Genomic DNA, 25,218 nt, shown 5'->3' with positions numbered 1-25,218 from the left:
CCGAGACACGTGTCATCAGAGAGCACTTAGACAGAAAAGAACAACCTTAACTTCAGAAGCTCATTAGTACTGAAAGGATTAATATTTTTTAATAGAAGTAATTTACAAATCTGTTTAACTTTCTGGAGCCAGTTGATATATATTTTAAAAAAAATTTAAAAAAAAAGGTTTTTCCTGGATAACCCCTTTAATGGAGCAGCAGCAAGCCCAGTGCTACATTCATTCTCTATGGGGCTTCTCACCATTGCCGATTTGCCAATGATGTCATGCCATCAATTCGGGGGACAACTGATCTCTGTATTGATGGGGCCTCAATGGATTGATCCCTGCAGATTAGATGAGGGTAGGGGATAACAAGCGGATTTAAGGGGGGGTCCATGCATAGATTTCGATGTTGGGAATTACCCTTTAAGAATCAAAATGCAAAAGTATAGGAATCAACAGTATGGAGTAGATTTACTGTGCCGTTTCACCTTGCTAACCAGTAAACATATATTGTGTCTCTACTGAAATACATGAAGAAACCTAGATCATAAATCTATAGCTGTGGATAGAGCGGATTTACACTTTTTTGTCTACTTCAGTTAAAAGGAACCTGTCATATTGAAAATGCAGTCCAATCTGCAGGGAGCATGTTATAGAGAAGGAGGAGCCAAGTAGATTATTATTTAGCTTTGTTGGAAAAATTCTAGAACTAGCAACTTATTACTGTAAATCTTTGCTTATCCCGGGCTAAGTAGTCAAGTGGGTGGTCCTAGTCAGTGATTGACAGTTATCTGAATATTAATTTGTCCCACTCACTGTTTATATGAAGCGGCTAGTGAAGAGGCTATGCCATAAATTAAGCAAGAAAATTCCACCGCACAGATTTCCACAGGTTTTTGGTGAAAATTTGCTTCAAATACACCAAGTTGTGATGCATTTGTATGCGGTGTATGAGGAAAGCTTATTTTCTCAGGTATGCATGGCTTATACCAAAAAACAGGAGGATGTGTGCACTTGTTTTCCCAGCAGTTCTTTGCGCCCTAAACTCCTAACACAAATTCCCTCTGCTTCCCCAAATCAGAATTTCAATCATCCTTCATCCAGCCAACTAGCAGCTTAGTGTAGCTCTCCAGCACAGCTTTGACCTACTCCTCAATGACCCCATGTGATTTATTGGCAGATCCATTGTTCCCCACATACAAGGTGCAGGCATTTTTATTAGTAAAATCACATCTTCATAGTTTATTCAAATTAAAACCATCTGGAAAGCGGTGCAGCAAATCATATGCTCTACTTACTTGAATTATCGCCAGAACTGGCTTGAATGCAGCGTTTTCTATTTGCAAGTTCCTGAGTGTTTCTTTTGATCGTTGAATTATATTCCTGCAAAAAAAAAAAATGAAGAAGAAAATGGCACAAGTAACAGAACTGAATAGATGGTTGAAGGGGTAACAGGATTGACACTTGAACTCGTGTACCTTGTAAATTTAGTGACCCATGCTGGAGATGACATGAAGCAGAAGCCAAAAGGACACATCAGGGGTCAGGGTTTAGGGATAGAGCACATGGCCAAACCACTGACCACACCACCGACCACCATACCTGGCTGTATGTATTGCAGCATTCCTATTTATCAATCGTGCCACCCATAATTACTGGCATCACAACTGATAAATTATCATTTATTGTTTTATTATATAATTTATAGTTTTATTGATTTGCCAATACTTATTATTACGGTGGTCCAGAGGCTAATACTGAGGAGGTGAGTTGTAAATATGGCCCTGACCACATAATATACCCATAGTACTGGCATCAGAGTAAGGAGAGGATCGTCACAGCAAGTTCCTAATAATTCAATCACTAAGCAATGATTTGCATTTTATATAGCACACACACAAACACGCACATTAGAATGTGCAGTCGAGAAAAGGCATCCTGTATGCTGATATCCATCATTAGCCAAGAGCATATGCTAAGAAATATTGGGGCACAGATAGTGGGTTATAGAGGGTCATTTTGATGAGAATTACAATGTTTAATCGGCCACTTCCATAAAAAAAAAAAAAAAAGTGGGTGGAATGTACCAAGACCAGCGTATCCATATGCCTCATGTAACATGCCACTCCTCTCATCCAAACCAGATTAAATGAGGCACATCTAGGGCAGCCTGTGCCACAGCCACAGATATTTTAGGGCCCCCTCACACTGCAGACATTCCAATGGCAGATTGCACTTGCAGCAGAATCCCATTAAAATCAATGGGATTCTGCTGCTCTGTGCACTCTGGGGAATCGCTGCAGCGGAATTCAGCTGGCGGAATGGACATCTGCTGGAGTGCAATGTTGTCTATGAAACAGCACACGCCCAAGTGGTCCTACTGCCAAAGATTCTGGCGGCATCTGCTGCACACAAAATTCTGACAGCTAAATGTCCGCAGTGTGAACTAGCCCTAAGTCAGCTCTAAGCATAAAATTATAGTATATAATAGCAAGGAGAGGCCATGTCCTCTTTGCACAATGGCTCACCCCCACCCATTTGGCAAGCACAGAGAGACCCAACAATTAGTCACAAAAACTGCAACTTTTTGTGGGGTCTGCCCTTTTTGCTGCCTTGATAAATCTCCCACAGTATGTGAACAAACACCAATTTGGTACAAGACCTATAAATTTGAGTACACTCACTAAGAGCTCCTTCACACTATGGAATTTCCACAAGAAAATTATTCGGTGCAGATTCTGCTTACAGCAGCCCGCTCAAGAATTGGGTCTCAATCTGCTGCAGACAGTAAGCGCCGTCCTGTTCAATCCTCCTGTGGAATCCCTCGGAGAAGTGACTACATTAAACATTACCACCCCCCCCCCCCCCCCCCTTAAAACAAGAGTGTGGGCACCACTTACTGGGGAGAACCCAAAGGAATATCATAGAAATAGCCAAGGCTGGGGAGTATAGTTACATTGTATAAGAAAAATGCCGACTGAAAAATACCCACTCTGCCCTGAGAGTCTCATGCTCCGGGAAGTGTTGGGGCTTCACACCTTCTCTTGTCTTTAAAGAGGTACTCCGGGAGGAAAAAAATGCAATGTTTTTTTTAAATCAACTGGTGCCAGAAAGTTATAGATTTGTAAATTATTTCTATTTAAAAAATTTGAAGCCTTCCAGTACTTATCAGCTGCTGTATGCTCCAGAGGAAGTGGTGTAGCTCTTTTAGGTCTGACCACAGTGCTCTCTGCTGCCACCCCTGTCCGTGTCAGCAACTGTCCAGAACATTAGCAAATCCCCATAGCAAACCGTTCTTGGTCCGGACAGTTTCATGACAAAGGCTGGGTTCACACTATGGTTTGTCATTACGGTTCCCGTATACGGCTGGGAGGAGGGGTGGGCGGGGCTTAATCGCGGCGCCCGCACTCAGCCATAGAGGGAACTGTAGTTCAGGTTTGTCTATGAGCCGACCAGAGTGAACCGCAGCCTCCGGTCGGCTGCTTTTTCGTCCGTATGCGGTTTCCCGACCGCAGGCAAAAACGTGGTCGACCACGTTTTTGCCTGCGGTCGGGAAACCACATACGGACGAAAAAGCAGCCGACTGGACGCTGCGGTTCACTCTGGTCGGCTCATAGACATACATTAACTACGGTTCCCGAATACGGCTGAGTGCGGGCGCCACGATTAAGCCCCGCCCACCCCTCCTCCCAGCCGTATACGGGAACCGTAATGACAAACCGTAGTGTGAACCCAGCCAAACAGAGGTGTCAGCAGAGAGCACTGTGGTCAGACTGGAAAGAACTATGGAGGGAGATTTATCAGAACCTGTCCAGAGGAAAAGTTGCTGAGTTGCCCATAGAAACCAATCAGATCACTTCTTTCATTTTTAAAAAGGCCTCTAAAAATGAAAGCAGCAATCTGATTGGTTGCTATGGGCAACTGGTCAACTTTTCCTCTGGACAGGTTTTCATAAATCTCTCCCTGTGTCTTTCTGATCATTTCCAGTACACATCCAATCTATTCTGCCGTTATGTGCAAAGGTCTATCATATATACATATATATATATATATATATATATATATATATATACACACATATACACACACTGTATACACACACGCACATATACATTAAAATAAACCTACTCCTAAATCACGACAACAACAAAAAAAACAACTCCATAGATTGAAAAAATATCGGTTTAGGGGTCAAAACTGGGCATTTTTGATCAAAACTTTTTAATAAAACAAAAGCTATATAAATTGGGTGTCAATGTAATTGTACTGACCTATAAAAGAAACATAACCTGTCAGTTTACTATAAAATGTATTGTATAAAAAGGAGAGCTAAGTGAATAGGTTTGTGTACTGTATGCTGTAGACCAGTGGTCTTCAAACTGTGGACCTCCAGATGTTGCAAAACTACAACTCCCAGCATGCGCGGATAGCCATCGGCTGTCCAGACATGCTGGAAGTTGTAGTTTTGCAACATCTGGAGGTCCACAGTTTGGAGACCACTGCTGTAGACCATACTAAACCACTAATACTTCACTGCTTCAGTGCTAGAGAGAAAGCTTAAAGTGAAAGCAGAAAGCCCTGGTGTCACCGGAGCAGAGTATTGCATCACACAGGCCCCATACTACAGCAGCGTGTGCTCAGCTTCACCTCCGTCTGCCTCCAGGGGCTGCAGCATCCATCTTAGTGAAGACTGATGGTTCTAATATTGTTCAGTCTCATACATACAAGCGCATGCTAAAACAAGCTGAATGGCCACCCAAAAGCAGGAGGAATTTAGCAACAATTTTACCATGAATTTGGTATTAAAAGTCACAAATAAGCAACTGCTCAAAATTTTGCAATACTTTTTGCCAACAGATCCCATGCAGGATTACATAAGCAGAAACGTGGCTCACATTGTAGTTACTACATGCAATGGCCATTGACCAGGTGATGCCACAGTTTTCCAAATATGCAGCCACAAAAAAAGGCAATACAAAAAATACAAAAAGCGCTTCCTTGTGTGGGACCTCCGATTGTGGGCTGTGTAACAGATGTGAGGGAATAATGCACTCACCTGAGGGGAGATTTATCAAAATCTGTGCAGAGGAAAACTTGCCCAGTTGCCCATAGCAACCAATCAGATTGCTTCTTTCATTTTTCACAGGCCTTCATAAAAATGAAAGAAGCAAGCTGATTGGTTGCTATGGGCAACTGGGCAAGTTTTCCTCTGCACTGGTTTTGATAAATCTCCCCCCTGGTGAGGTTGTGCAAATTCCAGGCACAACTCTTACAATCATATATCATGGACGGTGATCAGCTGCTGCGGCTTCCCACGCCGAGGAGGTCAGCGTGTTGCATAAGAAAGAAGAAGAGGAGGCAGAATTGTGGAAGCTGGAATTGCGCTGCTGTATTGACAGGATCTTGGAGGCGTAAGTATGAAACTCAATGGTTTTCTTTTAATTAGTATATTCACACAATGCATTTCTGGGCATTAACTACCCTTTCATCAGGCGTGATGAAAGGGTAGTTAAAGGGGTAGTCTCCTGGGAAAAATCCTCCTGCATCCTCCTGCCTCCCCTGCCTGATACCATCGGCCACCTGTCGAGGTCACCCTGAAGCCAACTTGGCTACCGTGGCTCCACTCACCTGGCTGCAGTGCTGAAGAGGTGAGTGCTCCGTCTATATCCTTTGCTATTGTATGTTTCATACGGACTGTTTCTCCCATAAGTGAGCACCTCCTAACTATATAGTATCACCTGCGGATGACATCTTGGCTTGGATTCACATTAGCCGTTGCTGTGTGATTCGCGGTTTTGCAGTGCCAATGCTTTTTTCCCCCTTTCGTGAGATTTGTAAATTACTTCCATTTAAAAATCTTAATCTTTCCAGTACTTATCAGCTGCTGTATGCTTCACAGGAAGTTCTTTTCTTTTTGAATTTCCTTTCTGTCTAACCACAGTGCTCTCTGCTGACACCTTTGTCCAGGTCAGGAACTGTCCAGAGTAGGAGAAAATCCCCATAGCAAACCTATTCTGCTCTGGACAGTTCCTGACATGGACAGAGGTGTCAGCAGAGAGCACTACGGTCAGGCGGGAAAGGAAATTCAAAAAGAAAATAACTTCCTCTGGAGCATCCAGAAGCTGATAAGTACTGAAAGGGTTAAGATTTTTAAATAAAAGTAATGTACATATCTGTTTAACATTTTGGCATCCATTGATTTGAAAAAATAAAAATAAAAAAAATAAAAAAGGTTTCCAGCGGAGTACCCCTTTGATGCCCAGAAACGCGTTGTGTGAATATACTATAAAAAGAAAAACCATTGGAGTTTCATACTTACGCGCCCAAGATCCTGTAAAGCAGCGTGATTCCATCTTCCACGATTCTGCCTCTTCTTTGTTACAAAAAAAGGCAGACATACAAATCTGTAAGACCAGGTTCACATCACGATTCATGCCTCCAAGCAGAGTGACGACTTGCGAGACATGAAGATCGAAATGTGGCCTTTTTGGTTGCGGATGGCAAGGCAAACAAGACTTTATCACCACTGACCAAAATTGCAAGTCGCATGTGACATTTTGTGATTTGGCTTTTTCTTTTTTGCAGTAAAGTTGTGCAACAGTAAGTCACACAATATATTTTGGTTGCGCAAATCGTGTGCAATTTGCTGTTGTGTGACATGTGCTGCTGTGTATCCTTAGCGCAAATACTACAACACAGCCAAGCAGAGTTTGCCATTTGGTACAAATCAATGTAAAATATCAGCATTAAGGTGAACACAAAAATACTTACACAGGAAACATCTGTAATATAGTAGTCCTGATGCATTATAGATGAAGCAACTAAATTAGGATTCCTACAAAAATTCTGGATCTCCAGCATATAGCACAGCTGAACGGCAACATTCTCCCCCACGATACCTCTTTAAAATTTCATGGAATGTAAACTTCACTTATATGCATCTACTAAGAGCGAGAGTCTGAATAAGAGGATGGAAAAGCTCTAGTTCCTAAATTAGCTGGCGAGGTAAAGAATACACAGCTAAAACTCTAGACCCTATATAAAATATGTACCAAAGGATATAAATATAATACTAAACATATATTATTATATTAATTCAATGCATTATTTTTATTGGTTGAATATATAAATACCTCTATATTTTAGACAGCAGTGTAAATTCTCCTAAAAAGACGCATATATGTCTGAACAGAACACTACAAAAGAAGCTGGATTTTATGCAGAATATGGTAACATCTATGTTCAGCGTTATAATGTATGTTTAATTATGTGGAGCTGCACCATGCGAACTATAGTAAATATATAAATCTATAATATAAAGAAAACAAAGTCTACCTATTTTGCATGGTGCAGTAACACATTTAGTAAACTACAGAGGGATCCCCCTTAGTAATGCAACACAACGTCCCGTCTAAGATTTAAAGTCGTACTCCGCTGCTCAGCGTTTCGAACAAACTGTTCCGAACGCTGGAGCCGGCAGCTCGTTTCGTCATAGTCCCGCCCCCTCATGAAGTCTGACCACAGTGCTCTTTGCTGACACTTTTTTTCAATTAGAAAAATACAAAACATATCCAATGCAAAACACAAAACAAGCTTAACCAGCTATAACAAATACGAAATACTCTTGAACAAAAACAAAAACCCTGCCTAACCGGCCAGCCCAGCTTTGCTAAATTACTACAATACGAAAATATACCCACTACACCTAACCAAATTATCAAATCAACACACTCACACACTTACTGAAAACAAACCTAAAAATAGCACATCTTGGTTGGGAGAAAAAAAAATTGATAAAAAAAAAAAAAGGAAAAAAAAATTACAAAATTTAGCACTACCCCCTTATAACTCGAACCACACAACAAGAAACATAACAAGCACACCGCTGCCATTTTTTTTTCTTTTAACCTCCCTGGCGGTATGATTCTTTCTGGAAATTTGTACCAAAAGCGGTACAATTTTTTGCACTGAATTTCACATCTCCCCCCCCCCCCCCCCCCGCCCATTTCACATCTTCCCCGTCACATTCCCCCTCCCTTGTCACATTCCCCCTCTCCCTTGTCACATCCCCCCGTCACATTCTCCCCCCTCCTTGTCACATTCTTCCCCCCCCCCCTGTCACATTCCCCCCTTTGTCACATTCTCCCCCCCCCTTCTCACCTTATCCTGCAGTAACATACACTAGGTTTGCCGGGCAGATTTCAAACCTAGTGTATTTACTGCAGAACAAGCCCTTTCCCCTTCAGCCAATCACAGGCTTTACACCACTGCAGCCTGTGATTGGCTGAAAAGTGAAAGGTCCTGTAAGATGAATAGAGCAAGGACCAGAGCGCACGGAGGGGAACGACATCTTCAGGGACCGGGACTAGGTGAGCAAAAGTTTTTTTTATTTTACTACTTTTTCCTTTTACACTTAGCTCAGTGTTTTTCTAACAGGGTGCCTCCAGCTGTTGTGAAACTACTACTCCCAGCATGCCCGGACAGCCTTTGGCTGTTCGGGCATGCTGAGAGTTGTAGTTTTGCAACAGCTGGAGGCCCTCTGGTAGGGAAACACTGACTTTTAGTATTTTTCTTTACCTGCTCTGGCCGGCCCCCGCAACGGGAGCCGACCAGAGCAGATAATCGCAAGTTTTCCCGGGGGCCGCATCGCTATATCGCATTGCTTTTGCAATATATCGTGCAGCCCGGTCGGGAACTCTGCAATTCTACCCCGAGCGTGACTCGGGGTTACCGATCCTGGCTGGGAAAATTAACCCCGAGTCACGCTCGGGAATACCGCTCAGGAGGTTAATAAAAAAATAAATAAATAAATAATCCTGCATGCTTTCACTTACAAAACTAAATCAAATAAACAATCCTCATCCGGAACTAACAAAAATATCCAAAAAACCTAAGAGATACTCCTCTGCGCAAAAAAAATAAATAAATAAAAAAATAAAGCATAAATAAATAAACCATATATGACACCAAATATCAACACAACATTCGGTCCGACTGCCATATCTATTATAAAACACATGTAAAACACAGTATAGATACAAACATCAATATATATACATATAATATACACTGCAGCTTTTTTTTTTTTTTTTTTTTTTATATATAAATTTTTTTACATAAATTCACCTACAAAGACAACAGAAAATCCTACACTAAAACTGTCCCCTCACCCACACTACCCCTCCTGTACATGGGTCAGTGTCCATACCGTACGTACAGTTCACAAAGACAGTCTTCAACTGACCCATGTCAGGTCCACCAAGTAAACAAAACACCACTACCCACAAATACACCCTCTTCACCTAACACTTCTCCCAACCAACTTATACACAAACTTATACACACAATGGTGGACATGTATCAAAGATTTTACCCCTGTTTTGTGTGTATTTTTTTGCGCAAAATTTTGCGCAAGCCCTTTTTTGCTCACGTTTTGGTAGAGCATGTCCTCCAGATGTGGCCGAATCGGGGTACCTTGGATTGACATCTATAGTACACATGGATTTATTAAATGCGTACTTTTCCTTTACACCCAAAATTTTGCCGCAAGAGCTGTTTTTTTTGCACAAATATAAGCCATCTTGGACTTAACGTTGCAAGATGCTCTAAATCATCTATTCTATTTTCCAAAGAGTGGATTGAGGAGATTACTATATTTACCCGTAATTTATTAAGCTCATTGCGCTTGATTGATAAATTTAGCACTTCTGCGCATAATTTAGAATTCGGGAAAAGGGGTAAACTGCTTCTACCATACACAAATAATGATACTTGTCCCCCAATGAACCACAGCCAACGTTAGGCCCAAGTCTGGTTGCTTGTAAGCCCTTCATACCCTATCAGCTTAAAACAAAACAAAAAGCTAGCGTGCACATGCATTAGCCCACCACCAGGAAGAAGGATGGCAGACTTGATACATTCAAAATGATTTTAAACTCTTTCCCTAACTCCCCCTACAATTCTCCCTAATTCCATCCCTCCATTAAAACTAACCCTGTACTCACCCTATATCTATCCCTATAACACTGCCCCTAACCAAAATAAAGGTACTCTACCTAAAAGGTCTAGTACCTAGAGCACATCAAAAGAAAAACCTATCCACAGGAGAGAAGCCCTACTGGTACCAAGACTGCCATACTCCAAAGACCTGATCTTCCCGAGGTCACCGGTGATATTCCTACAGACCTCCACCTCGGAGAGAATTTTCTGTTGGGTCGACACTAAACACCGTGCGTTCCACGTGTAGTACCTAACCACTAAGCTAACTAAGAATAAAGTGCCCCGGTCTCAGACACCCAGGTTCCTAAATGCCCCATAAGCCCACTCCGGATAGGTAAGGCCGACAAGTTGACTCCAGCCGATGGAAGCACCCACCCGGTTGTAGACCCCTATATTAAAAGGGACAATGAAGCAGGAAGTGGTCTATGTTTCCAGCGTGCCTGCGCACTCTTCTCTGGGACATCCCAGGTCTCCAGAGTACTTCAGGTTGCCCCTTACATATAGCTTCCCTTGAAAGCAGCGCCAGGCCAAGTCCCAAAACTTCTGGGGGATCCTTTTCATGTTTAAAAGGTACAACCCACCCTCAGATTCCGACCTGGGCAGTCCCTGAGTGCCAGAGGCTTCTGGAAGTGGGTCAACAGAACCCGTTTGTCAAGGAACCACCTTGACTGGGTCCTGATCTCCCACACTCCCACCGTACCGACGTATCGCCTTCAGGGTCGGGGTTGCATAAGCCGGAAGATATCCATGGGGCATACGGAGATCCTTCACTCGCCCTCCTGTCTCCCATTCCTGGAAGAAAGGCCGAAACCATTCCCTGCAGGAGAGTACCCACAGATGAGCCCTCTCTTTCCAGAGGTTTGAGATGTTAGCTTTCAAAAAGGTGTTCGTTAATAACACCACAGGGTTTACCATAGATAAACCCCCTAGTCTCCTCATGCAGTATGTAACTTCCCTCTTGACTAGGTTCATCCTGTTCCCCCATAACAGTTGGAAAAAAAGGCTGTAGATTCTAGTATAGTAAGCCTCTGACAAGATACATACGCTGCCCAGATAGATAAACAAGGGGAGCAGGTACGATTTGATCAGCTGTACCCTTTCCCTGAAGGGTCATAGACCAACCCTTCCACTGGTCCACCTTCTGAGCGGCATCCTGGAGCTTACCATCCCAGTTTTTGGCAGGATAATCATCCTGGCCGAATGTGATGCCCAAAACTTTTGCTGACTCTTGCTTTTGCTGACAGCCAGAGACTCTCACACTTATCCCGGTTGATCTTAGACCCGGATGCCTCCGAGTAGCAGTCCACTTCTGACATCACCACATCGACCTCCACGAAAATGGTGACATCGTCAGCGTACGCCACAACTCTCTGGGCAACATCCAGCTCCGCCAGACTCATCCTGACTCCCGCCAACGGCCCACAATCTACCCTCCGGACGAAGGGATTGATCGCAAACACAAATAAAAGTGGGCTCAAAGGACAACCCTGATGGACTCTGGACCCCACCACAAAAGAGCGGCCAGACCAACCGTTCACCAGCAGAAACTCTCTGCCCCTGCATACAAGATCTTAAGCCAATTAACAAAAGTACTCGGTAAGCCATATCTCAGGAGGATGGACCAGAGGTACTCGTGGTTCACCCGATCAAACGCTTTGACCTGATCCAGAGACAGGAAGTACCCCTTCCAGAAACCTGCACTACTCCGCTCCACTGCCCCCCTGACACTAAGGACAGCACTTAAGGTGCTTCGGCCTGGAACAGAGCAGTGCTGAGCCCCCGAAAGGAGCCGGGGTGCAAACTTCACCAGCCGATCTTAGCCAGAAGCTTCCTGTCCGTATGGAGAAGAGCTATGGGCCTCCAATTCTCAATACGGCTTTACACTTTGACAGAAGTATGAGGGCTGACCTCCTCATTGAATTCGGCAGAGTGCCCGAGGAGAGAAACTCATTGAATACCTCAGTCAAGAGGGGAGCTAAAGACTCCTTAAAATGTCCTGTACCACTCGGATGTTAATCTTCCCTGATTTCTTCTGCAAAAACATCAAGAGAGGGGTCTACCCCTGGCTCAGGAATGGTTTCAGTCAGGAAAACCGACATCTTGTCTCGATCTAGATCCTTCCTCCCCAAGAGGTGCGAGTAGAAGGATCTGACTACCTCCAAGATCCCTGATCTGGACCGATTCAGAGATCCTGTACTATCAATCAGTCCTGAAATGACTTTACTACTCACTGACATCTTACAGTTTCTGTAAGGGTCGGGCGAGCGATACTTCCCGAAATCCCTCTCCAAAACCAAAGATGCGTGCCAATCGTACTGACACCTCAACAAGGATTTCACTCTGGAGATGTCCTCTCGGCTACCTCCAGTCGAGACGAGAAGCTCGAGTTTCCTCCTCAGACCCTGATACAAGCGATACCTGTTCAGGGACCTGAGGCTCGAGAGCTGGCGGAAGAACCCTGAAACCCGCTTCTTGAATATCTCCCACCACTCCAGCTTATTACTACAGAGATCCAGTAAAGGTACCTGACTCTGAAGAAAATCCTAAAAGGACTGTCTTATCTCTGCTTCCCCCAGGAGGGACGAATTCAGCTCCAATAACCTTTTCCCATCCGGGGGGGGGGGGGGGGTCTCTGAAACATTAAGGGAAAACAAAATCATACAGTGATCGGAGAACTCCACCTCAACCATGGACACTGCGGAAGAGACGGCTTCCTCCTATATCCTATACCTGTGACTACCTTGATGATAGGTGAAACACGCGTGGCCCAAGGGGCTCCGGATGTGGGCGTCCTCTAGGCGAGCTTCTCTAGCTATGCTAATCAGTGCCACACTATTGCAAGTCAGCGGACCATTGGAGCCTCTCCTATCTTGGGACCTCATGACATTATTGAAGTCCCCTCCAAAGATCACTTGCCAACTCGTAAAAAGAAAGGGCTTAATCCTCATAAAGAGATCTTTACGGCCCAGCTTAGTTTGCGGGGTATAGATGTTAATGAGCCAGAGCTCTTGTCCCTTCATGAAGACATCCAAGATCAGGCACCTCCCCATTTCTAATTCAATAACTCATCGGCATTCAACAGGAGCGGTAAAAAGGACTGCCACCCCACTTTACGGCTCAGCCGCAAGAGACCAGTGGGAGGGACCGCACCTCAACTCTCTTCTGGCTTTTACCAGAGAGGCTAGATCTGACGACATGGTCTCCTGTAAAATGAAAATGGTGGCTTTATCGAGGCCAAGAAAATCAAAGGCTGCAAATCTAGCCGTATCAGACTTTAAGCTGGCACAATTAATAGATGCCAGCGTCAATGGGGTGAGTGCCGCCATACAGGGTGATTTAATAAGATGGCCACATCCTTTTACCTCTGTTTTCCTTTCTTTTTAGCCCCCTCATCCCCTGAAGAGGAAGAGAGGACAAGACAATATTTAAATCTTTTTTTTACTCTGACACTTTTAGATCTTTTTTTACTCTGATTGGTCCATTTTTTCCCCGTCTCCACCCAGCCCTTGTTTAGCCCTCAACAGGGCCCAGTTCCCCCAACCCCCCCCCCCCCAGGCTATTTCTTCTTCACCAGGGGGAGGAGATGGTATTGAGAACGAGGTACTGGTTCGACAGGTCAATCAGAGGGGGGGCAGTCAGGCTTCCGTTTTGGACCTGGCCCGTAGTACAGGGAACAGAGGCCTCTGACCTCTTCTTTCTCCCTTTCCTTTTGCCCTTATCTTTCTTTTTGGGACTCACCCCACTCTCCTCATACACACTTTCATAGTGGGAGGAATCGTAAGGGTCGGCCATATTGCTTTCCTCTCTGTGAGGTCTCCTGAGGTCTCATCCAGCACGTTCTCCTCCAGGGCTTCAGCAGTTACAGGGCCAGCTTCAGGAGTAGGGGCCAGAGCTACCCCTGTCACTTGGGCACTCTCCAGTTCCCTACTCCTCCTAAGATTTTCCTCCCGCCTTAGTTTGGCGGGACCCTTTTTCCTCCTCACTAGCGCTGTTGCGCCCCCATCCCTGCCCGTACCCTCCTCAGCTCTCCTCAGCTGGAGCGGTCGCTGCACAGGCAAAAGCGCTAGGACAATGGCTGAAAGGGTGCCCGAGGACACCACACAGGTGGCACCAGATCTGCCTACAGGATGCGGCCATATGACCCACCCCCCCACACAAAGCACAGACCTGCACAGTACAGGCTGCACTAAAGTGGGTGGGGCTGCCAAACTTGTGACAGACCTTAGGTTGCCCCTGGTAGAAAATCTGTATCCTATCACGTCCAAGGAAGGTGGCTGACAGAATGTGGGCAACCGTACTCCCTGAACGCTTGAGTTTGATGGAAAACGTCCAGGCCCCAGACCAGATCTCGTGCTCATCCAAGCTTTTCTTGATCAGGTCTGTCACATTCCCATACTGTCCGAGCCAGGTCATGATGTCATAACAAGAAAGTGACTCGTTACGGGCCAAAAGGTCACTTTCTTGACCGAATACTGACGGGAAATTGCCTTTACGGCGAAATCTCGCCAGCCGAGGTCATTCTTTGCCACTTCCTAGTTCGACCAGAAGAGTTAGAGACCCTCTGGCCTAACGAAACAAATATGTCACTTGCCCTGAATTCTATCTGAAAGAGGAGCTCAACCACTTTTGTGCGAGGTGGGCACGCATCCTCGCGCCTCCAAATCAGACGGACCACATTCCTATGGTTATTGTCCTGCCCGGTTGTCGGGAGGGACCAGACCACCTCCCCATTCCGCTCTTGGAAAGCCCCCAAACCGTGCAATAAAGGAAAAAGGAATTTATCAGCTCACCGACTCTTCATACATGAAGACACCACATATATAGTTAAGGAGCACGGATGCAGGAGACCACACTCCTCCGGTAGTAACAGAAAAAGAAAGGTGAAGAGATGGGTCCAGCTCCTGATGAAAAATGTCACATAAAACTTAGCATTTAATAGTACATGTTAAAAAACTTGCTGCCACCGTGAGTGGCAAGTGACATGTCACCCTTAAAATTGGAGTGAAAATCAGACACGTTTCGAGCGTGAGCTCTTAGTCATGGCACTGACACCATGTCACACAGAGACTTATGTACTCACTGGCAGATATCACGGCCCATTGTGTGAGAAAACTTCTCTGCCTCCCAAACGGGAAATGACATACTATGCTGGGGAAGGTTCACAGGTGATTCAATTAGGGAACCTTCCACTCCCGCAGGATCCAAAGAGGAACTTGCAGCTGGACCATTATGCAAAGTAAGTGACGTCAGCATAGACACAGCTGATCTATGCAAGAAAGAATAAATTGCTATATATAGCGATGTCATATAGACATAAAAAGCATCATACATCAACATGTAAAATAATGATCTTGTAGGGAAATCGATCCCATAGTATGATGTACATATGTCCCCATAGGTCTCGTCAAGCATATGCCACACTAGCTAGGTAGTGTGAATATGGATCTATGAACCCCAAACCGTGCCTCTCTATCCAGAAAGACAGGTCGACCTCACCCCTTCCCTCTACCTGGATCGACCTGTCGCCCCTGCGTAGAGCCTCCAGGAGGCGCTGTTGCAAGTGGCCTCCAGAGCCGGACGGAGACCCCCCCTGAACCCCAGCAGCAACATTAGCATAGCTCTTAGGAGCAGTCACTACCGGGGAGGGGGGCAGCCGGACCAGAACCACCATTCACACCACTACTCCCATTATCTTTTTCTCCATCCATACCAGACTTCCCATTCATACCACTACCACTCCCACCAACATTCACTCCACTGACTCTCCCACATACACTCCTCTCATCCACAACACTACACCCATCATTCACACATCTTGCACCCTTAGTATCCTGCCTAACACATTCTGGTCTGGCTTTCCCTCTACGGGCGATGTTACTTCCCGAGTCTGGGCCTGCCCCTCTGAGCGCCCCCCAGCTCCTCCCACAATGCCAGTGCTAGCATTGCCTGACCGCACAGGCTCTGCGGCTGATCCCGGCACCCAGACAATCCCCCCCTCCCCCTCACAGAGGAGTGCCCTGCAGTGCCCGCAGAACATACAATACTTGGAGGACCACCCCCCGAGCACACGGATCCAATGATCTGTGTCACAGGCGCCTGAACACTCCCCCCCCCCCCCTCACAGGGGAGTGCCCCGCAGCGCCGGTAATGCCCACAGCACTCGGGGAACCGCCCCGCCCCCCCCCCCCCCCCCCCGAGCACACGGCGGCATAGCTTGCCTCGCCAATCCTGTCCCTCCCTACCGGCAGTATGGGTGGGCTTCACATCTATTGCGCCTGCAGCCTTTTTTGACGCCATGCTGTACCCCCCTTGCTGGCCCCAGTCCATGACAGGAACGGGGTCTGGCAGTTTGGGGGGCCCAGCAGCCTGAACCAACTTCACAGCTGGCCCAGACTGCTTGAATGGGTGAAACACATAAGACACAGTTTCCTGAACTTTCTGCTTCTTCCTTTTCTTCACTACATCATCCTTTCCAAGATCTTCACCAAAAGCAAAATCCTCAAAGCGGGTAGGTGACTCCTGCTGCACAATAGCTCTGAGCAAACCCCCACTAGCCGGGTCCTCTTCTCCACTATCCTCCATCTCACCATTGCTGGAAGGTAACGCCACTTGATAGGGCTCAGTGTAGCTATCTTGGGGGGGGGGGGGCTGGGGGTCACATGCACTAGGGGCAGCATCCCCCTCACTCTCCACAGCGTCACCTGACTCTCCGTCACCTTCCTCCCCTCCATCTTCCTCCTCACTGCTGTCCTCATGGCTGTCTGCACATGCATGCAGGTCTTTAAATCGCTCATCATTAGAAAGTTTTTCTTTAAAGAACCCTGCACCCTCAGCAATGTTCCTTCTGGCCTCCTCCACCTCAGCCCCCTCTACCTTCAGAGCCCGCACCTGGGCAGTAAACTTCTGCCTCTTACCTGCAGAGGCATGGTCAGCCTGGTAACGTGAGAACTTCAAATCTTTTCTCACGCTCCGAAGTCTTCTGCCCAGCTCCTCGTATTCTGCCATCTTTGCCTGTATTCGTGACCCATAGGTCGTCAGAGACTCCCTTGGACCCCGTACCCCCCATTGCTGGGGTTCCGGGGTAGCAGAAGGTCCGCTGCTCTTCCCTGTAGGCTTGAGTCCTTCTGGTTTGGACGGGGAAGTGGGCTCCAGATTTGTGCGGGCCCTGCTTGAACGTCTCACGTCGACCTTGGAACCAGCTGTAGAAACTGTCTTCCCCCCCTCTTGCCAGCCGGGAACGAGAGGTAGAAGCGCGGGGCTCCATGCAGGAACGGCCCTCGCCAGGAGCCTGCCACACTCCTGGGGAAGGCTGATGGAACACCAGCGCTGCTCTGTGTGGAAGGCTGGAAGAGCTCAAAAATGGACACACCCGACACTCCAACTGCTTCTGGCTGCTGTGTTCCACAGGAAGTGCTCTCTGCTGACACCTCTATCATTTGTCAGGAACTGTCCAGAGTACAAGCAAATCCCCATAGCAAACCTATCCTGCACTGGACAGTTCCTGAGACCGAGGTGTCAGCGGAGAGCACTGTGGACAGACAGAAAATAAATTCAAAAAGAAAAGAACTTTGTCTGTAGTAAACAGCAGCTGATAAGTACTGGAAGGAGTAAGTTTTTTATTTTTTTTATAGAAGTAACTTACAAATCTGTTTAACTTTCTGGCACCAGTTGATTTAAAATAAATAGTTTTCCACCAGAGTACCCCTTTAAATGAAACCTAGCAACTAACCCTGCTGGATACTAACATAGCCTGGTTAGGTGCCAAAGCAAGCCATGACCCGGCCAGCAAGTCAACAGAGGGTGTAATCTGAACTCTATCACTGTACCAGTCACAGAATATGTCCATAACAACAGTGACATTACAGACAGTTCATACTCATAGAAAAAAAAAGTGATTTTTCTCTCTCTGCTCAAATCCTGACAGAAACCTGACAGACACCAGACAGAAACCTGACAGACCCCATTAAGGCCTTGTCCACATTACGGACATTCAGCCAGGGGAATTCGGCTGACAATGTCCTCCAGCAGTGAACGCAGCTGGGTGCTTTGGTCGGTAGGACAGCGCCCAGATTGCCGTCTCCATGGGTAACAATGCAGTATTGGAGGAATTCGCCTCAAAGAACGAGCATGTTTATTCTTTGTGTGGATATACTTTCTGCCGGCGGAATTCCGCTGCAATGACTCTGCAGTCTGAACAGAGCCGCAGAATCTTACAGAAAACAATGGGACTCTGCTGCAAGCAGAATTCCTTAGGTGGAATGTCTGCAGTATGGACAAGCCCCAAGGGTCAATGGGATTCGTCTGGGTCCAGTGGTGTCCATGGTCCATGAGCGGACTCTGAAACAGATGTGCTACTTTGTGACACAAACTCCTTGACAGCAATTCTGCCATGTGGGATCATCGAGGAGTAAGTTATACGGAAGGTATTCAAAGCGTTATTATTGTTTGTCAAAATTTTGATATATCAAAAGTTTATATAGCATAGATGCGCTGTGATCAAGAGTTCTAGCGCTGCAGCATGTTTCACTGCCTGGCTGGCCACCTCATCTGACTCCTTCACTAAATGATAGTCTTTGCCAAGGTTTCCCAGCCAATGTCCAGGCATGCTGGGAGTTGTAGTTTTTCAACAGCAGCTGGTTTACTTCTTTATTTGCACCGTGATCTGTAGTTTTTATTTGTATCATTTTTCTTTTGATGGGACTTTTTGATCACTATTTTATAAATTATTTTCTGGTATATAAAGTGACCAAAAATATGCGATTCTGTTTTTTTTTTTGTTTTTTTTTATGTTAACACCATTGACCGTGCGATTTCATCAATAATATATTTTGATAGTTGGGACATTTACGCACTCAGAAATACCACATATGTTCATGTTTATTTTTGTTTACTATTTACTTTTTGTTTATTATTTAAAAATGGGATAAAAGGTGATGCTTTAAATATTTTTAGAGGAGGGGCTTATTAACATTTATTTACCTTTTCTTTTTACATTTATTATTATAATTTATTTATTTTTTACAATTTTTTTGTTCACATAGGCAATGTTTTCCAAACAAAAAGGCTGTCGTTGCATGCTGAGAGTTGTAGTTTTGCAACAGCTGGAGGCACAGTGGTTGGCAAACACTGCTATGGGGACCACTAATTGCAATCTCTTAAACAGAGACACTGATCGATGTAGTGTCATAAAACAGCATTGATCAGTGTTAACGGCACTTGATTAACCCCTTAAAGATGCAGCCCATTTATACCTTAAGGACCCGGCCTTTTTTTGAACATCTGACCACTGTCACTTTAAGCATTAAAGGGGTATTCCAGGCCAAAACTTTTTTTTACATATATCAACTGGCTCCGGAAAGTTAAACAGATTTGTAAATTACTTCTATTAAAAAATCTTAATCCTTCCAATAGTTATTAGCTTCTGAAGTTGAGTTGTTGCTTTATGTCTAACTGCTCTCTGATGACTCACGTCCCGGGAGCTGTGCAGTTCCTATGGGGATATTCTCCCATCATGCACAGCTCCCGGGACGTGACAACATCATTGAGCAGTTAGACAGAAAACTTCAGAAGCTAATAACTATTGGAAGGATTAAGATTTTTTAATAGAAGTAATTTACAAATCTGTTTAACTTTCCGGAGCCAGTTGATATATATAAAAAAAGGTTTTGCCTGGAATACCCCTTTAATAACTCTGGGATGCTTTTACCTTTCATTCTAATTCCGAGATAGTTTTTTCGTATTTTCATCATAAAGTTGACATGTTTTTACTTTTGGAAGACACCAGAAGGCTTCAAAGTTCAGCAGCAATTTTCAAATTTTTCACAAAATTTTAAAAATCTGAATTTTTAAGGGACCACTTCAGTTTTGAAGTGGATTTGAAGGGCTTTCTTATTAACAATACCCCATAAATGACCCCATTATAAAAACTGCACCCCTCAAAGTATTCAAAATGACATTCAGAAAGTTTGTTAACCCTTTAGGTGTTTCACAGGAATAGCAGCAAAGTGAAGGAGAAAATTCAAAATCTTCATTTTTTACACTCGCATGTTCTTGTAGACCGAGTTTTTGAATTTTTACAAGGGGTAATAGATGAAAAATCCCCAAAAAATTTGTAACCCAATTTCTCTCGAGTAAGGAAATACCTCATATGTGTATGTCAAGTGTTCGGCGGGCGCATTAGAGGGCTCAGAAGGGAAGGAGCGACAATGGGATTTTGGAGAGTGAATTTTGCTGAAATGGTTTTTGGGGGGCATGTCACATTTAGGAAGCCCCTATGGTGCCAGAACAGCAGAAAACCCCCACATGGCACACCATTTTGGAAACTACACCCCTCAAGGCACGTAACAAGGGGTCCAGTGAGCCTTAACACCCCACAGGTGTTTGACGACTTTTCGTCAAAGTCAGATGTATAAATGGAAAAAAAAAAAAAATTCACTAAAGTGCAGTTTCCCCCCCAAATTTATCATTTTTACAAAGGGTAATGAGAGGAAATGCCCCCCCCCCCCAAATTTGTAACCCCATCTCTTCTGAGTATATAAATACCCCATGTTATGATGTATAATGCTCTGCGAGCGAACTACAATGCTCAGAAGAGAAGGAGTCACATTTAGCTTTTAGAAAGCAAATTTAGCTGAAATGGTGTTTGGGGGCATGTCTCATTTAGGAAGCCCCTATGGTACCAGAACAGCAAAAACAAAAACACATGGCATACTATTTTGGAAACTACACCCCTCAAGGAACGTAGCAAGGGGTCCAGTGAGCCATAACACCTCACAGGTATTTCACGACTTTTTGTGAAAGTTGGATGTGTAAATGAAAAAAAAACTTTTTTCACTAAAATGCAGTTTTTTTCCCAAAATTTTAAATTTTTACAAGTGGTAATAGGAGAAAATGACCACCAAAATTTGTAACCCCATTTCTTCTGAGTATGGAAATACTCCATGTGTGACCTTAAACTGTTTCCTTGAAATACGACAGGGCTCTGAAGTGAGAGAGCGGCATGCGCATTTGAGGACTTCATAGGGATTGCATAGGGGTGGACATAGGGGTATTCTACGCCAGTGATTCCCAAACAGGGTGCCTCCAGCTGTTGCTAAACTCTCAGCATACCTGGACAGTCAGTGGCTGTCCGGAAATGCTGGGAGTTGTTGTTTTGCAACAGCTGGAGGCTCCGTTTTGGAAACACTACTGTACAATACGTTTTTTATTTTTATTAGGGGGGGGGCAGTGTAAGAGGGGTGTATATGTAGTGTTTTACCCTTTATTATGTTTTAGTGTAGTGTTGTGTTTTTAGGGTACATTCACACTGGCGGGCGTTTACGGTGAGTTTATCGCTAGGAGTTTGTGCTGCGACGAAAAATTTGCCGCAGCCCAAACTTGAAGCAGAAAACTAACTGTAAACCTAGAGAAAAAAAGGGTACTAAAAAGCCTCTAGACTAATACCATAAATGGTACATTATGATAAAATTACAAAGGAATAGAGTCAGACTGTGCTTCACTTTAAATGATGAACGATATTTAATAAAAAATAATTACAAATAAGACATTAGTGTAAAATAATATAAATAATAAGAATCCAAAACTGATACCTCCTTCCACAGGGCCCTTGTGGGGAGGTAGTAATATACAGTAATAAAATAATTTAAAATCCGCTTATATGGTATAATCTTCCGCTAATCCAATATTGTATAAACCGGCATAGTTCACTTTTTATAAAGTTCACATGGGGGGGGGGTCAAACCTCCAGCTGTTTCAAAACTACAACTCCCAGCATGTACTGACAGACCGCGCATGTTGGGAGATGTACTTTTGCAACAGCTGGAGGCACACTGGTTGGAAAACCTTCAGTTACCTAACTCAGTATTTTCCAACCAGTGTGCCTCCAGCTGTTGCATAACTTCAACTCCCAGCATGTACTGATCGCCTAAGGGCATGCTGCGAGATGTAGTTATGCAACAGCTGGAGGTACGCAACTACAACTCCCAGCATGCCGAGAAAGCTGTTTGGGCATGCTGGGATTTGCAGTTTTGCAACATCTGGAGAGCTATAGTTTAGAGACCACTGCACAGTGATCTCCAAACTGTGAACCTCCAGATGTTGCAAAACTACAAATCCCAGCATGCCCAGACAGCAAACTGCTATGTGGGCATGCTGGGAGTTGTAGTTTTGCAAGATCTGGAGGTCTAAAGTATAGAGATCACTGTGCAGTGGTCTCAAACTGTAGCTCTCCAGCTGTTGCAAAACTACAAATCCCAGCATGCCTAAACAGCTCTCTGGGCACGCTGGGAGTTGTAGTTTTGCAACATCTGGAGGGCTACGGTCACCATAGACCCGTATGACCCAGAATCAGCGCAAATCGAAAGTGTAAATTCACTTGCGATTTGCGCCGATCGCTGACATGGGGTGATGACCCCCCTGGGCATTTGCGCAGGGTGTCTGGCGATCGATATCAGCAGTCACTACGGTCCGGTCCCAGTCCGGCGGGGACCGAAATTCCCACGGGCGTACAGGTACGCCCTGGGTCCTTAAGTACCAAGGACCGAAGGCGTAACTGTACGCCCTGCATCCCCATGTGGTCAATACAGGCTGCTGAGGCTGCGTTGGAGCGTTGATGAGATGGGAAGGTTGATGAGTTGGAGCGTTGATGAGATGGGAAGGAGGCAGGTAGGGACCCTCTGCCCGTCCTCTCAGCTGGTTGGGACCCTTCAGGTGTCCCGATCAACTCCACTGAGCTATCGGCTCCTGCTTTAGGTATTTTAGATGCCGCAATCAACTTTGATCGTTGCATCTAAAGTGTTCATGCCGGATATCACCCAGATCGGTAGTGTCCAGCATTAGCCAGTATGAAGTGAGCTCAACTCCTGACCTTGCTTTATAGATCCTTTATACTTCATACGGCTGCACTGTATACATACAGTGGCCAGTCGTGGATGGGTTAAGTCACCTCCTCCCAGCGCTAGGAACTGCTTGGAGGCAGTGTGCGGCACGGCCCGTCCCCTCCAGTGAGCGGCACGGCCCGTCCCCTCCAGTGAGCGGCACGGCCCGTCCCCTCCAGTGAGCGGCACGGCCCGTCCCCTCCAGTGAGCGGCACGGCACGTCCCCTCCAGTGTGCGGCACGGCCCGTCCCCTCCAGTGTGCGGCACGGCCCGTCCCCTCCAGTGTGCGGCACGGCCCGTCCCCTCCAGTGTGCGGCACGGCCCGTCCCCTCCAGTGTGCGGCACGGCCCGTCCCCTCCAGTGTGCGGCACGGCCCGTCCCCTCCAGTGTGCGGCACGGCCCGTCCCCTCCAGTGTGCGGCACGGCCCGTCCCCTCCAGTGTGCGGCACGGCCCGTCCCCTCGCAATCTGCAATTATTACGATTTGATTTAAATATATTGTGCAGCCCTACCCCATATATACTAAAGGTGTTCTTCTTACACACAAAGTTCGACACTATTCCTTCTCGGTCACACTCACATGGAATTTTAAAGGTGTCAGTAAAGTTCAGTAAAGCCTCGTCAACTTGTGTGGATTTTGTAAACGGCTCCATACAACTTAGGAGGATGTGCACCAATGCTAAAAGGGGTACTTCAGGGAACTGAACTTTTTAGAAGGTGCTCTATGCCGAGGCTAGGGGCCCATATAGAAGACTGTAAGGGGTCCCAGTGGTCAGATCAATGCCCCCCAATTGACGGGCCGTGTCATCGCTCACCATCCCCGCAGGCAGGAGCGTCCCCCGGGGATGGCGAGGATAAAGGTTTTACCCTATATAACGCTTTGCCAAGTGTTATAAAGGGTAAAATCTGATGATTGGATCCCTTTAAGTGTCACTGCCTGGCACTCCTCCTCTACTTCCCTTGACTGACATATAGAGCCCTAAATATCAGTCAAGGAGGGACTGGAAGGCGAAGGCAAGTAAAGAGGTGTATCAGGCTGTGGCACTTGAGCAGCCTGGCCCCACCCCCTCGACACTTGAATACAAGATAAAAAAGGGATTTTCTAAGTTTGGCAACCTCTGTCAGCTCAAGGAAAGGTACAGTTATACCCTAACGGTGCCCCCTCCAGTCATTGCAAAACTGCAACTCTCAGCCGTTGGCTGTCCGGGCATGCTGGGAGTTGTAGTTTTGACAGATCTGGTGGTCCACAGTTTAAAGACCACTGCCCTGACAGCTACCCTATAGTGTCTGCAGCTCTTCCCAGCAGATACAGCTGACAAGTTCCCTTTAATACAACCTGACACTGTGGCAGCATTACAGTCGGTAAATCTTGACAGAATGCTGGGATCTGTAGTGCACAACTGTTAACACATCATTTACATTCTATACCATGAACTACATCTCCCACAAGTCTCTGCGGGTTACTGTCAGAGGAGCATGCCCACTTCCTAAATAAAGTTGTGACATGAAGTTCTCCCCCCACCGCCTCCCGTCATGTGGTAGCTCCCAGGTGTACACGCAGCATGATACACGGCTACTTCCGCTGTGTGACTACAACCCCCAGCATGCCACCTCACCTGGACACTGCCACGTGCAGCTCCTGGGTGCTTCTCCACGCGGAGGACGAGAATGGCCGGGCGGCAGGGTGCCCGCGGCTCAGTGCCTCCCTGTAGCCGGGCAGAGAGCGGTAGAGGCGGCGGAGAAGATGCCAACGCATGGTTACACGGGGACTGGCAGCAAGAGATGGATCGGAGCCGCTAATACTACGGGAGAGCACGAGTCCGCTTAGGCTCCGCCTACAATGGGCGTGGCTTAGCTGGACGGAATCTTTTAAAAGGGCAGAGCCGCTGTGAGGTGGAATTTTGCGACCCATGCAAACGTGCGACCAAAATGCCACCTCACACCGCCTGTTCTGGCGTAGCGCGGTACTGATCGTGTTACGTTTAAATTAACCTCTTCAGGGTGCAGACGGTTTTGGCCGTGAGGAAGCGATTTTTTCTGTAGTTTTTACCCTCACTCGCCCCCCAGGGCTGTAATATTTTGGCAGTGCCAAAAGTTGCCCCATTACCCCTTCCTGACCAGACACATTTTCTTTTGTACATTTTATATTAACCCCTTAAGGACACAGCCCTTTTTCGCAATTCAGACCACCGTCGCTTTACGCATTAATAACTAAAACGCTTTTACCAAATATTCTGAGTTTGTTTTTTTTGTGACATATTCTACTTTATTTTGGAGGTAAATTTTCGTCATTACTTGCATCCTTTTTTGGTGAACAAATCCCCAAATTTCATGAAAATTTTGAATAATTAGCATTTTTC

General features: G+C 45.8%; 1 protein-coding gene across 3 annotated transcripts in view; it reads right to left on the bottom strand.

Moving 5' to 3' along the window:
- The window catches only part of MTHFD1L (methylenetetrahydrofolate dehydrogenase (NADP+ dependent) 1 like), a 249,628-nt gene extending 224,926 nt beyond the window's left edge, over window positions 1-24,702 (bottom strand). Inside the window, exons 1-3 of one of the 3 annotated variants that reach the window (XM_056567353.1) lie at window positions 4,881-4,922; window positions 2,978-3,033; window positions 1,284-1,368 (exon numbers count right to left, since the gene is read on the bottom strand). In XM_056567353.1, the coding sequence (XP_056423328.1) occupies window positions 1,284-1,368; window positions 2,978-3,033; window positions 4,881-4,907 (168 nt within the window). In that variant the 5' untranslated portion in view covers window positions 4,908-4,922. Of the gene's footprint in view, window positions 1-1,283; window positions 1,369-2,977; window positions 3,034-4,880; window positions 5,013-24,474 lie in introns of those variants that run through there. The other 2 variants (XM_056567352.1, XM_056567354.1) reach the window with 2 other exon arrangements.
- Between the last annotated feature and the right edge of the window lie 516 nt (window positions 24,703-25,218).

The sequence above is a fragment of the Hyla sarda genome, chromosome 3 (assembly GCF_029499605.1).
Source record: "Hyla sarda isolate aHylSar1 chromosome 3, aHylSar1.hap1, whole genome shotgun sequence".
NCBI lineage: Eukaryota > Metazoa > Chordata > Amphibia > Anura > Hylidae > Hyla > Hyla sarda.
The sequence above is the reverse complement of the archived record's forward strand: the minus strand, read 5'-3'. Positions and strand labels throughout refer to the sequence as shown.